Genomic DNA, 14,774 nt, shown 5'->3' with positions numbered 1-14,774 from the left:
TGACCCGGTTTCAAACTTGAACTAGATATCATCAAGATAAACATTCAGACCAACTTTCATACAGATCCCATGAAAAATATGGCCGCTAGAGTGGTCACAAGGTTTTTCTATTATTTGACCTACTGACCTAGTTTTTGACCGCACGTGACCCAGTTTTAAACTTGATTTAGATATCATCAAGGTGAACATTCTGACCAATTTTCATGCAGATCCCATGAAAAATATGGCCTCTACAGAGGTCACAAGGTTTTTCTATTATTTGACCTAGTGACCTAGTTTTTGACCGCACATGACCCAGTTTTGAACTTGACCTAGATATCATCAAGATGAACATTCTAACCAATTTTCATGCAGATCCCATGAAAAATATGACCTCTAAAGAGGTCAAAAGGTTTTTCTATCATTTGACCTAATGACCTAGTTTTGGGCCGCACGTGACCCAGTTTCAAATTTAATCTAGATATCATCTAGTTGAACATTCTGACCAATTTTCATGCAGATCCCATGAAAAATATGGCCTCTACAGAGGTCACAAGGTTTTTCTATTTTTAGACTTACTGACCTAGTTTTGGACCGCACATGACCCAGTTTCGAATTTTAACTAGATATCATCAAGATAAACATTCTGACCAAATTTCATGAAGCTCTCATGAAAAATATGGCCTCTAGAGAGGTCACAAGGTTTTTTCATTATTTCACCTACTGACCTAGTTTTTGACCGCACGTGACCCAGTTTCAAACTTGGCCTAGATATCATCAAGATGAACATTGAGACCAATTTTCATGAAGATCCCATGAAAAATATGGCCTCTAGAGAGGTCACAAGGTTTTTCTATTTTTAGACTTACTGACCTAGTTTTGGACCGCACATGACCCAGTTTCGAATTTTAACTAGATATCATCAAGATAAACATTCTGACCAAATTTCATGAAGCTCTCATGAAAAATATGGCCTCTAGAGAGGTCACAAGGTTTTTTCATTATTTGACCTACTGACCTACTTTTTGAAGACACGTGACCCACTTTCGAACCTGACCTAGATATCATCAAGGTGAACATTCTGACTACTTTTTACGAAGATCCATTCACAAGTATGGCCTCTAGAGAGGTCACAAGGTTTTGCTATTTTTAGACCTACTGACCTAGTTTTTGAGGGCACATGACCCAGTTCCGAACTTGACCTAGATATCATCAAGATGAACATTCAGACCAACTTTCATACAGATCCATTGAAAAATATGGCCTTTATAGAGGTCACAAGGTTTTTCTATTATTTGACCTACTGACCTAGTTTTTGAAGGCACGTGACCCAGTTTCAAACTTGACCTAGATATCATCAGGGTGACCAGTCTAACCAATTTTCATGCAGATCCCATGAAAAATATGGCCTCTACAGAGGTCACAAGGTTTTTCTATTATTTGACATAGTGACCTAGTTTTTGACCGCACGTGACCCAGTTTTGAACTTGACCTAGATATCATCAAGATGAACATTCTAACTAATTTTCATGCAGATCCCATGAAAAAAATGACCTCTAAAGAGGTCACAAGGTTTTTCTATTATTTGACCTAATGACCTAGTTTTGGACCGCACGTGACCCAGTTTCAAATTTAATCTAGATATCATCCAGTTGAACATTCTGACCAATTTTCATGCAGATCCCATGAAAAATATGACTTCTACAGAGGTCACAAGGGTTTTCTATTATTTGACCTACTGACCTAGTTTTTGACCGCACGTGACCCAGTTTCAAACTTGACCTAGATATCATCAAGATGAACATTGAGACCAATTTTCATGAAGATCCCATGAAAAATATGGCCTCTAGAGAGGTCACAAGGTTTTTCTATTTTTAGACCTACTGACCTAGTTTTGGATCGCACATGACCCAGTTTCGAATTTTAACTAGATATCATCAAGATAAACATTCTGACCAAACTTCATGAAGCTCTCATGAAAAATATGGCCTCTAGAGAGGTCACAAGGTTTTTTCATTATTTGACCTACTGACCTACTTTTTGAAGACATGTGACCCACTTTCGAACCTGACCTAGATATCATCAAGGTGAACATTCTGACTACTTTTTATGAAGATCCATTCACAAGTATGGCCTCTAGAGAGGTCACAAGGTTTTGCTATTTTTAGACCTATTGACCTAGTTTTTGAGGGCACATGACCCAGTTCCGAACTTGACCTAGATATCATCAAGATGGACATTCAGACCAACTTTCATACAGATTCCATGAAAAATATGGCCTTTATAGAGGTCACAAGGTTTTTCTATTATTTGACCTACTGACCTAGTTTTTGAAGGCACGTGACCCAGTTTCAAACTTGACCTAGATATCATCAAGGTGACCAGTCTGACCAATTTTCATAAAGATCCCATGAAAAATGTGACCTCTAGAGTGGTCACAAGCAAAAGTTTACGCACGCACGCACACACAGATGGACGACGGACGCTGCGCGATCACAAAAGCTCACCTTGTCACTTTGTGACAGGTGAGCTAAAAATCTAAGTTAAAAGGGGCATAATTCTGTCAAAATTCAAACAGAGTTATGGGGATTGTTTCTCCTGGTGTACACTTTGATGGTAAATAAGTATTTTAAGTTTCAAGTCAAAAGCTTTGATAGTAACAGAGATATTTGACTTTATCAGATACTTTAACTAAAAATTCTAAGTTAAAAAGGGGCATAATTCTGTCAAAATTCAAACCAGCGTTATAGGAATTGTGTCTCCTGGTGTAGATTTGATAGTAAATAACTACTTTGAGTTTCAAGTCAAAAGCTTTAATAGTAACAGAGATATTTAACTTTATCAAAAATTTTAACAAAATTTCTAAGTTAAAAAGGGGCATAATTCTGTCAAAATTCATTTCAGTGTTATGGGGATTGTTTCTCCTGGTGCAGACTTTGATAGTAAATAAGTATTTTAAGTTTCAAGTCAATAGCTTTGATAGTAACAGAGATATTTGACATTATCAAAAACTTTAACCAAAAATTCTAAGTTAAAAAGGGGCATAATTCTGTCAAAATTCAAATCAGAGTTATGGGGATTGTTTCTCCTGGTGTAGACTTTGATAGTAAATAATTATTTTAAGTTTCAAGTCAATAGCTTTGACAGTAACAGAGATATCTGACTTTATCAAAAACTTCAACCAAAAATTCTAAGTTAAAAAGGGGCATAATTCTGTCAAAATTCAAATCAGAGTTATGGGGATTGTTTCTCCTGGTGTAGACTTTGATAGTAAATAACTATGTTAAGTTTCAAGCCAATAGCTTTGATAGTAACAGAGATATTTGACTTTATCAAAAACTTTAACCAACCGCAACGCCAACGCCAACGCCGGGGCGAGTGCAATAGCTCTACAGTTTCTTCGAAAAGTCGAGCTAAAAACATTCCAACAATAAGATCATATAGAAAATGTGGCCTTTTGAGTGTTAACAATATTGTTCTATGATTTCAGCTAGTGACCTAGTTTTTTACTTAGTTAATCTAGTTTTTAGCTTGATCTAGATTTCATAAAAACATTCATTCTGACAAAGTTTTAAGATGATCAAACAAAAGATGTGGCTTTTACAGTGTTAACAAGGTTTTTCCATCACTTCTCCAAGTGACCTAATTTTGTACCTCATGTAACCCAGTTTTGATCTTGACTTAGATTTCATAAAGACAAACATTCTGACAAAGTTTGATAAAAACGTGGTAGAAAATGTGGCCTCTAGTGTGTTAACAATCTGACCTAGTGATCTAGTGTTTGATTCTAGATGACCCATTATCCAACTCATGCAAGATTTTATTGACAGCATCTTCTGACCATCTGACATAGTTTCATTAAGACTGGGCTAAAATGGAGACCCCTAGAGTGTTAACAGTTAAACTGTTGATGACAGACAACACAAAGGACACAGGGTGATAACAATAACTCACCTCGAGCACTTTTGCTCAGACGACTTCTAAAAACTTAAGTTTTTTTGCAATAATATACCTTGATATATCTGTCAATTTCCATATAGAATAAAGAAAAGCAAACACAGGGAAATAACATGTGTTCCTTGTATCTAAGGCTGCACAGTTCCTGAATATTTTATTTATTTGGGTTTTACGGCGCATCAAAACAGTATAGGTTATATGGTGCCAAACAGGACAACAAATTTTGGTTTCACATCTCATTTACATCAAAATAAAAACATAAGGTATGGAATCAAAATTTGCATAACTGCTGGAAACACAAGAGTTATAGCAAAACCAAGTGCTAAGACCCTATTAGGCGCCTCTTACAATTATGCAAGGGTAAGGCAGTGGTTCCAATTCTTTTCAAACAGAGATCGTCACAGAACCACATGGGGCACACAGTTCCTGAGATCACTACAACTATGTTTTACAGGATAAGTAAGTACTTACACATTTCTTGTTGAAGCTTCCTCCAAAATTTCTGAGCTTTCCTTACAAATATCAAATATGACATTCACTGTAACACCTGGAAATAACAGCAAACATAAGTAATGTGGCATATGAAGACTGTAGAACTATTGGGACTGCTGGCTTGTAATACCTTCTATAAATGATTAATGTTTTAGTAATGTATGTAATTATATCATTCTTAATTAATCTTTATAATTATAATGATTTTAAATGCTCTGCAGAAATCTATCTATCTATATACTTTTTGTTACCCTGTTTTTTTCTACAGACATGATTCAGATCATATATTGACCTTCCAGCTTTTACTGATGTAGCTATCACCTGGTCACATGTAGAAACTGCAAACTTGAACCCTTACAAATGAAGGGCAAGTAATATGAATATCTATTTAAATACAAGGTAAAGTCTATCATGCTAGTTTACAACTCTTGGCCCAGACGGTCCCTATCTTTCTGTATAAAGAGTAAAATCTATCATTATAACTTGAAACTTTTAAGACATGAAGGCCAATATCTCTTTGTACACAGTAAAATTTATAAAGTTAATTCAAAACTCTTAGACAGAAAGGTCCGTATCTTTCTGTATACAGAGTAAAATATATCAACATGGCCATTTCTTATACAGACTAAAATCAATTATACATGTACTAGTTAACAACACTTGGCAAGGAAGACCTCTGTCTTTCTGTTAACAGAGTGAAATTACAACACTTGTTCTGTATATAGAGTAAATCTATCATGCTAGTTTATAACAATTAGTTTGGTCTAAGGTTTTGATACTTTTCTTTCAATGAGGCCTTGTCATTGGTCAATTTCAAATATGTGCTCAGAATCAGCCAATCAGAGGTATTTGAGACTGGTCTTCACACTCAGTCTTATAACCTTTGGTCCTGACTGAGTAACGCAATGTTTTCTAATTATATGAAATCAATGTTTGGAAATGTTGAGCTGAGATTCTACAATCAGTGAAGGAAAGCTACATACTATGCTTACAATAAATGTAGCAGAGGTGTTAATGAGATTTTCTTTAGAGCACACTTTATTGTATTGAAGGCCTTAACTAGCTGACATGTGTATAATGGCTATGAACATGAATTACAGTAAGATGAAAAATTTAAGATGTAACCATGTTGAAATGTATAACAAAGATAAAATAAGGTAATAATGTTAATCATATCACATCAAAATTCGTTTTATATTGATTCTTCTTTATATACAGAATAATATTTTCTGCTCTAAAAATGACTGTAATTTCTATTGAACATTGTAATGTTCTCACCTTTAGGACTTGAGATATGGTCTAAAAGCTGGTGAATGTTTTCGCTGAGATGTCTCGGAAACACCAATCCAAATACTGCAATCCAATGCCTAAACAAAATACAAACAACTAGATATTATTCTATGTAAAAGCACACATCTTCTCATATTGCTTCATTTAAAGAGAAAGGCAATTCCCTGTAATTATAATACTATATGTGAGCAAAGGCCATGTGCTATTAAATTAATAATTATATGAGATTTGATGATTCCATTAGATTTTACTTCAAATAGCAAGATGAGCTTTTGAAAGAGATCATGTTATTTGTAATTTAACGAGTAAAAAATGCCAATTTTTCATGGGAAAAATTAAAGATAGTGCTAATTTGAGCATGTGCAAGAACTTTAGAAATTTTGGTATGTAACTTACTTTTTCCAACACTCTAATACATCTTTTAAACCCCAAGGTGGCTTCTTGTATACTATATCTTTCCTGAAATTCAGTAAGAAAAACATTAAACCAGTCTTCATACTTCTTTGGTGAACAAAATATGCAGAGACCTTATTGTAAAACATGCATCTCCAACATTCACACAAACTTACTCAAAAACAAAGTGGACTCTTCTCTTGATCCATGGCCTTTTATCAATCACTACCAGTAGTTTAGTATCTAGACCAATCTAACTTAAACCTAACCCTACAACCAAATGAATATTCAAGATTTGTGAACAATCTAGTTTTTGTTCCAAAACAGTTCTCTTGTCAATATGTGCTAAACCTTTGACATAATGACATAAAACTAGAATTGTGTTCATAGGACATGGATGCCTCGACATACTGTGCCATCCTCTATATAGCAAAAAACTACCAAAGGGCCATAATTGCAGTAAAATATTCACAGGAAATATTCCTTCCTTTATGGTCATCTGCACATCAAGCTTGTTCATCTGTGAAAGTTTGAAGCAAATCAGGCTAATAGTGTAAGAGGAGTTGGACACACAAGATTTTTCTCTATATTTCATACAGCAAATCTATCGAAGGGCTATAACTGTGGTAAAATTAGTCACAGAAAAGATTCCTTCCTTCATTGTCATCTGCATCTACCTTGTTCATATGTGAAAGATTTAAGCAAAATCAGGCTAACAGTGTGGGAAGAATTGACACACATGGGGTGTACGGACGGACGTACCTTCGGACAGCAGCAAGGCTATATGCCCCCAACATAAATGTGTGGGGGCATAAAAAGTAGGGATAATCTATTCAACAATGACTTAGCCATGTTTATCAAGCATCTGCCAAATATTAACATCGTTCAATACTACTAATATGCACATGAAATAAAGACACATATTCTTACCAAATATCATCATAAGCTTTCTGCATTTCTTCCTCAAGTATTTTGCCCAGTGCTTCATGTAACACAGTCTTCATCTTACAGTACATGTCATCTACCTGTAACATACAATCATCTACCTGTAACATACAATGTGAATGTATTGTTATGTATATGTCATTTCCTGTAATAAGCTTCATTACAAAATTACATAGCAAAGATGGACCAATGCAATATGCAACGAAATACGCTATATAGATTAGTTAGCATATAAAGGATCATATCCAGGGTACCCACTCTTTTTCCTTTTAACAATATCAGGTCTTTCCCATTACTTTTCAAGAACATGACTTTTGTGAGTGGAAAAAGGGTCATGGTTGGTATTAAATAAGGGTCACCTACCTGGACTATGTAACTATGTTTAAAGACCAAGAATTATTGTGTGAAGTTTTAATGCATAAATACAATGGATACTGTCATACAACCTTGCACGCAAAATATTTAATAGAGGTTGCAACCAATGTTGACAATAATGCCGATGACCTAGCTAAGTAGAATAGCTTTCATTATTCTTCAAATCGTCAAGCTAAAAATCTCTTTTGTGTACATAACAGCATAAGCATTTTCAGCAATCCTGAACAATTACAAATGAGAAGTTTCATACAGAATTCTTCAGCCTGTAGTGAATGTCACCGGCAAACTTCGTTGATATAAAATTTTTGTAATGTAGTGTATTACTGACCAGAGTATCAATAGTCGACGTTTTCTCCTCACTGAGTATTCTATCAGCCAGACAGGTCTGCTGTAGTTTAGATGATGGCATCACTTCTTGTCTAACATTCTTTCCTTTACAAACACTACTGTCTTTCTGAACACTAATGGCTAAGGTCTGACACGGACCACTGGATGGAGTCTGATACTGAACACTGGCTGGAGTACGACACAAACCACTAGCTGGTGTCTGACACTGAACTCTGGCTGGATTCTGACACTGAACTCTGGCTGGATTCTGACACAGCCCACTGGCTGGAGTCTGACATGGACCACTGGCTTGTGTCTGACACTGAACTTGAGTGTGCTGTTCACTGATTGATGAAATATTGTTTGCAGTCACTTGTAAGCCTGACATTATGTCCTGCAATGTAAATCAAAGCTATCAAGATGACTTGTACCCACACTGCAAGGCATGGAACGTTTCTGTAGAAGTCATACTATCACAGCATTTTCCTCAAAAAATGTCTTTCAAAATCTAGATATATGTTGTTTCAGTGACAGCCTGCTTGAGCATCACCAATAGATATTTCAGTTTTGATCTCTAACTCAATTTCACAGAGAAAAACATTCTGATAAAGATCAAATAGAACAATGTTTTCCTATGATTTGACCCAGTGACCTAGTTTTTGAGCTCAGGAAACCCAGTTTTGAACTTGACCAATTTCACAGAGACAAACATTCCCACAAAAATTTATGATAATCAAGTAGAAAAATGTGGCATCTAGTGTGTAAAAAAAAGTTTTTCTATGGTATGACCCAGTGACCTAGTTTAAAGCCTCAGGAAACTCAGTTAAAAACATGACCTAGATTTTCATAGACAAACATTTACAAAGTTTTATGAAGATAAAGTGGAAAATTTGGCCTCTGCAGTGTTTGCAAGGTTTAAGCCGGTGCTAGGGGGCGTGGGCAGTGTTGCATTTTCCATTACTGCTCATGAACAGACTCAATCAAACCGAGTCTGCAATTTTCACTGTTTGCATTGTTTTCGATGCTTCCGATGGATCTACTTTCCAGATTTTATTCCCTATTCAATGACCTTGTGACCTTGCTTTTTATTCTAGGTTACCCAGTAAAGAATTCTTACAATGAGTCTAACAGCTGATGACGCATGACATTTCAACAAATTGGGTGAGGATCTTGTATCAATGCTACAGACCAAAGTTGATGAAGCTCCATCAAGCAGTTCATGAGAGGTTGTTTAAAAGTTTTTTCTATTTCAAGCTCTGGTGGCCCCTAAAAGGGGCCAAGGTGAATCATTTGTTTAAACTTGATAGCGGTCTGTGCCAAGATGCTACTGACCAAATTTGGTGTAAATCTCAACAGTAGTTTCAGAGAAGAAGTCATTTAAGTAAAAATTTTGATGCAGGACAACAGACGATGGACACTGCACCATCTGCCTATACTAATAGCTCACCCTGAACAAAGTTCAGGTGAGCTGAAAATCAAGATTTTGAGACTTTTCCCATAGACTTATGTTGTAAAAAGAGGTAATGTCTATTCCAAAATGTCAATGTCCATACAAACGTTATTTTGGGATTGGTTCACAGTAGGCAATATGTTTCACTATCGTTGAATAAAATATATGAAAAAATAAAACAAACTTTGTTCAAAACTGCCACTACTCACTGGTAGACTCAACTTGGCACTGAAATACTGATCGACTTACCTTAGCATTGAAAGCAGGTACACTACTGACAAGGGACTTGTTGATTAAATTATTGTCATTTGTCAATAATACAACACATGTTCCTGAAATTGAATGGAATGTCCAACAGTTAAGTTCAAAGATATGTAATAAAAAGTAACTACTCAAAGCACTGAAATAGCTGTTTTCTTTGACATGTGCGAAAACAGAGGTCACATTTCATTTAAGCATTATATGGCCTACACAATTTGGAAACTTTTCAAACTGGTGACAGTTGAAACAAGAAGGCTATGACAGTAATACATCACTCACCTGAGTTTCACAGCTTGCTGGAGTGAAATGGGAGTGGGGGGTTGGGGTGGAAGTGGGAGTGGAGTGAGGTAGCGTGTGTGTGGAGTGGGGAGGGTAAAAGGATAATATGGTGGCCACTTGAACTAAAATGTCAGTCATCCAAGGAACATCTGTGATCTGGCCTGTAGTTTCAGAGTGATTCCATGGCGTAAAGCAATATAGAGAAAACTAACCTTGTCCCACAGCAGCCATGTTTCTTTAACAAACAAGAGCTGTCACTAATGGTGACAAATGCCCCCGCAGCACCATGACCTTTGAGCTGGTGACCCCAAAGTCAATAAGGGTCGTGTACTCAATAAGTACTATTAGCATGTGAAGTTTGAAGGTCCTGGGTGCAGTGGTTCGTGAGTAAAGTGCCTTCATGCAAAAAGTTAACGTTGCCTTCATGCAAAAAGTTAACATTGTGATGAACGAACGGACGGACAGTTGAAAACTAATATGCCTCCCTTCGGGGGCATAAAAAGAAAGATTTGAAAGAATTTGGCGGAGGGTCAACCAAGAAAAACTGCTGTCAAATTATTCTGAAATCATACCAGGGGTTTTAGAGGAGAAGATTTTCTAAGTTTTCCATAAAAATAGAGAAAACAGGTGAATGAAGTATTGCCATGTAATACAAAGTCCCCAACTGGAAGGTGACTAATTATCTCAACTGCAGTATAACGTAACGATCTGTCAATGATGTATATACAACATTTTGCTATATATACAATATTCTATAATGCACAATGCTTCAATGGAAAGGGTAACTGATATGTAATGAATTTACAATCACACAGTAACATGTTTTCAACATAACCTTGGACCAAGTGACCTGTGTTATGGGCTCTGCATATCGTCTTCATTAAGTTAACAACTGTTGCTAGTTTTATGAAAATCTTCCCAGCGGATTAGAAGATACGGAACGGACATGACTGATGGACATGCATGACTACAATATAACCCCTATATACTTTGTTCCTGGGGATATAATAATATCATCACTACATGTGATGCCCGCCTAATTTCTGACAATGTTAACAAGTCTGAACTAGAGTTGTCACAGGAGTGACAAATTATACCCCCACAATATGGCCTTGTCACAGAACTAAGCCAATGTCAAAGCCGAACTTGCTTGACCTTTGACCTACTGACCACAAAATCAATAGAGGTCATCTGCTAGTCATGATCAACCTCCCTATGAAGTTTCATGATCCTCTGCCCAAGCATTCTCAAGTTATTGTCCGTAAAAGGTTTAAATGACCTTTGACCTTTGGAACTCAAAATCAATATGGGTCATCTGCTTGACATGACCAACCTCCAGATTAAGTTTCCTGATCCTAGTCCCAAGCATTCTCAAGTTATTGTCCGAAAACTGTTTAAATGTTCCGGGTCACTGTGACCTTGACCTGTTACCTACTGACCTCAAAATCATTAGGGGTCTTCTGCTAGTCATAACCAACCTCCCTATCAATTTTCATGATCCTAGGCCCAAGCATTCTCAAGTTATCATCCGGAAACCGTTTAACTGTTCCGAGTCACTGTGACCTTGACCTTTGACGTACAGACCTCAAAGTCGAACTTGACCTGCATTTCATGATGTTACACCTGTGTACCAAAATTTATGATCCTAGGCCCAAGCGTTCTCAAGTCATTATCCGGAAACCATTTAACTGTTCCGAGTCACTGTGACTTTGACCTTTGACCTACAGACCTCAAGGTTGAACTTGATCTGCATTTCATGATGTTACACCTGTGTACCAAAATTTATGATGCTAGGCCCAAGCGTTCTCAAGTTATCATTCGGAAACCGTTTAACTGTTCCGAGTCCCTGTGACCTTGACCTTTGACCTACAGACCTCAAAGTCAAACTTGACCTGCATTTCATGATGTTACATCTGTGTACCAAAATTTATGATCCTAGGCCCAAGCGTTCTCAAGTTATTATCCGGAAACCGTTTAACTGTTCCGAGTCCCTGTGACCTTGATCTTTGACCTACAGACCTCAAAGTCTTGACCTGCATTTCATGATGTTACACCTGTGTACTAAAATTTATGATCCTAGGCCCAAGCGTTCTCAAGTTATCATCCGGAAACCGTTTAACTGTTCCGAGTCCCTGTGACCTTGACCTTTGACCTACAGACCTCAAAGTCAAACTTGACCTGCATTTCATGATGTTACACCTGTGTACCAAAATTTATGATCCTTGGCCAAAGCGTTCTCTAGTTATCATCCGGAAACCGTTTAACTGTTCAGGGTCACTGTGACCTTGACCTTTGACCTACTGACCCCAAATTCGAACTTGACCTGTATTTTCTGATGTTACACCTGTGTACCAAACATTATTTAAATTGGTCAAGCCTGTCTTGAGTTATCATCCGGAAACCATGCAAAACCAACAGACCGACCGACCGCCAAGCTCACTCCTATATACCCCCCCAAACTTCATTTTGTGGGGGTATAATTATGTAATCATCTTCACATTTCAAGAACTAAATATTTGATACTACCTAATTTCTGGCACTGTATACACGCACTGAGAATTACATCATCAATATATTTGGACATGGAGTTATACGGTGATTATACTGAATTGCTAGCATTGTAAACAAGCCTGGAGTAAAATACCAGCAATACATTTCAACAAGAAATCATTTGATGCTTACCTAATTTCTGGCATTGTAAACAGGCCTGGAGTATAACATCATCATTACATTTTGACTTGAAGTTATGGGAAGCTTCCTCAGCCTGTAATATAACAAGGTTACTGCAGTTTATGAAATCTACCATGTTCTGTATTTGTATGTGGAACAACTATTTCAAGCCTGAATTTTCCTTTGTATTTTTTTTCAAAACATGATATTTTTTATATAAATTTATTGCCTTTATTCTAAGAAATTCTGAAAATTTCATGGATCCAATGATAAATGAAATGAAAAGTTAGGTCCTAAAGACTATAATTTATGATACATTATTAAATTTAATGTTAATCACATTTAATAGTAGGTTTTTTAGTGACTTTCAAAACTTACCAAATCAGTTTTTTGTTAGTTAGAGAAAAAGATCCCCTTACCTGTTTAGGGGTCTGTCCTTTAACTCTTGGATGCTTGCAGCTAAATAAAGTCTTCAAGAAAGAAATTCCAGTTCTTGCTTTCTTCTGTGTGGCTAGAGACTGTAAAACCAACACTATTATTATAGTCATACTGCTGCTGCTATACTTCTAATATTTAAAAAATATACAGTATATTATATGTATAGAAAAATCATGCTTTATCGTTATTAATACACGAAGAACAGGTTATACATCCACACAATAATTTCATATTGAATTATTCTGGCGATATATAACCGATTTTGAGTGTACCTTATTTCAATTCTAATATGCCCTGGATGTAATGCAGAAAATAAAATCTGGTAGCGCTCTTTCTTGGTCGCAATATAAACATTGACGTCATCGCCTGTTAAACTGACACCATTTTACCGAAGCATGTTTTAATAGAAACAAGCAAATTAGAATTAATAATACTGTACATTAAGGAATAAAAACAAAACACATTGTATGGACAATACTTAGTGTGTATAATTTATTGCATTTAACATTTTATTAAATATTAGCTTCAGTTATATATTGTGGTAAGTTTATCTACCAGCAATAAAACTACTATTTTCCTACTGGGATTAAACTTGTCTGTTTTATCTCTCTACACAGTTTACATGTTGGATTTCCTGCTTGGGTAATTCAGGTACTGTATAATATAGCAAAGTAGAATTTTCCTGTTAATGTGTGGCAGCTTGGTCATATATTGCCAATATTTCACCATGCAAACAAATTCTAATTTTAAACATAGCCAAATTTTAGACCCTGGTTTATAAACAAGAACAGAAATCTGTTGATATCTGTATATAGCTTTGAAGACAAAGAGCACTTATGACCTGTTATGGCCCACTAGTCAGATTTTCCCATTAGATAGGATGACCCACCAGCCAGGTTTTCCCAATACATAGAATTACCCACTAACCAAGTTTTCCCATATGCCAACCAGCCAGGTATTTCCATTTTCTTAGGATTGACAACAAGCCAGATTTATCCATGAGATGAGCCGTGCCATGAGAAAACCAACATAGTGGCTTTGCGACCAGCATGGATCCAGACCAACCTGCGCATCTGCGCAGTCTGGTCAGGATTCATGCTGTTCGCTAATAGTTTCTCTAATTGCAATAGGCTTTGAAAGCAAACAGCATGGATCCTGACCAGACTGCGCAAATGCGCAGGCTGGTCTGGATCCATGCTGGTCGCAAACCCACTATGTTGGTTTTCTCATGGTGCGGCTCAGATAGGATTGCCAACCAATAAAGTTCAACATATTTGTCCATTAGCCAGGTTTATATATAAGAAAGGTTTGTCCAATAGTCAGATTTAACCATCAGATAACTTTGATTATAAGGTAAAAGAGTGAGGCTAATAAGATTTGAAGTATTGCTATTTACCAGATTAAGTTTACCCGGCTTTACAGTTTCCTTTAAGGCATCTAACTCACGCAAAACAATCCATGGAATGAATAAACATGGCCTCACACTGCTTCCTGAAAATACAGCAAATATAAATACACTGCAGTAAATCCAAGTATGTGCAAATGAACTGTGCATCTTTCTTACCAACACTGTTCACTTATATCTTAGCCACTTGTGAGAATACTATTTAAGGGGGAATGGTACTTTGTCAAAATTTAAGATTTGCTGATTGTCTTATATACCAAAATAGACTTGAAGATATTTCCAATTGATATCATCATCTTTTAGAGCAATAAACATGCGTATGACATTACCATGACGTCGCAAACATGACCCGTTTTCGCGCTTTTTACGTCCGTTAATGGTAGCACTAAAATAGTATAAAACTCGATACTACAAGCGTATTGTTGGCGTCAATGCATTAGATTATATATCAAACGACAGAATAAAGCAATTTCTTAGTGATTATTAACATGAACAGGTATTTTCTATCTGAAT

General features: G+C 36.3%; 1 protein-coding gene across 1 annotated transcript in view; it reads right to left on the bottom strand.

Moving 5' to 3' along the window:
• Positions 1-14,774, bottom strand: part of LOC123554913 (uncharacterized) — a 45,204-nt gene that overhangs the window by 17,585 nt on the left and 12,845 nt on the right. The window contains exons 7-15 of the mRNA XM_053525302.1: positions 14,253-14,347; positions 12,838-12,936; positions 12,431-12,512; positions 9,458-9,540; positions 7,760-8,152; positions 7,042-7,136; positions 6,115-6,177; positions 5,707-5,795; positions 4,408-4,483 (exon numbers count right to left, since the gene is read on the bottom strand). Coding sequence (XP_053381277.1) covers positions 4,408-4,483; positions 5,707-5,795; positions 6,115-6,177; positions 7,042-7,136; positions 7,760-8,152; positions 9,458-9,540; positions 12,431-12,512; positions 12,838-12,936; positions 14,253-14,347 — 1,075 coding nt within the window. The remainder of the gene's footprint in view (positions 1-4,407; positions 4,484-5,706; positions 5,796-6,114; positions 6,178-7,041; positions 7,137-7,759; positions 8,153-9,457; positions 9,541-12,430; positions 12,513-12,837; positions 12,937-14,252; positions 14,348-14,774) is intronic.

This window comes from Mercenaria mercenaria, chromosome 15 (assembly GCF_021730395.1).
Source record: "Mercenaria mercenaria strain notata chromosome 15, MADL_Memer_1, whole genome shotgun sequence".
In the NCBI taxonomy this organism is placed as follows: domain Eukaryota; kingdom Metazoa; phylum Mollusca; class Bivalvia; order Venerida; family Veneridae; genus Mercenaria; species Mercenaria mercenaria.
This window is presented reverse-complemented; position numbering and strand designations above follow the sequence as displayed.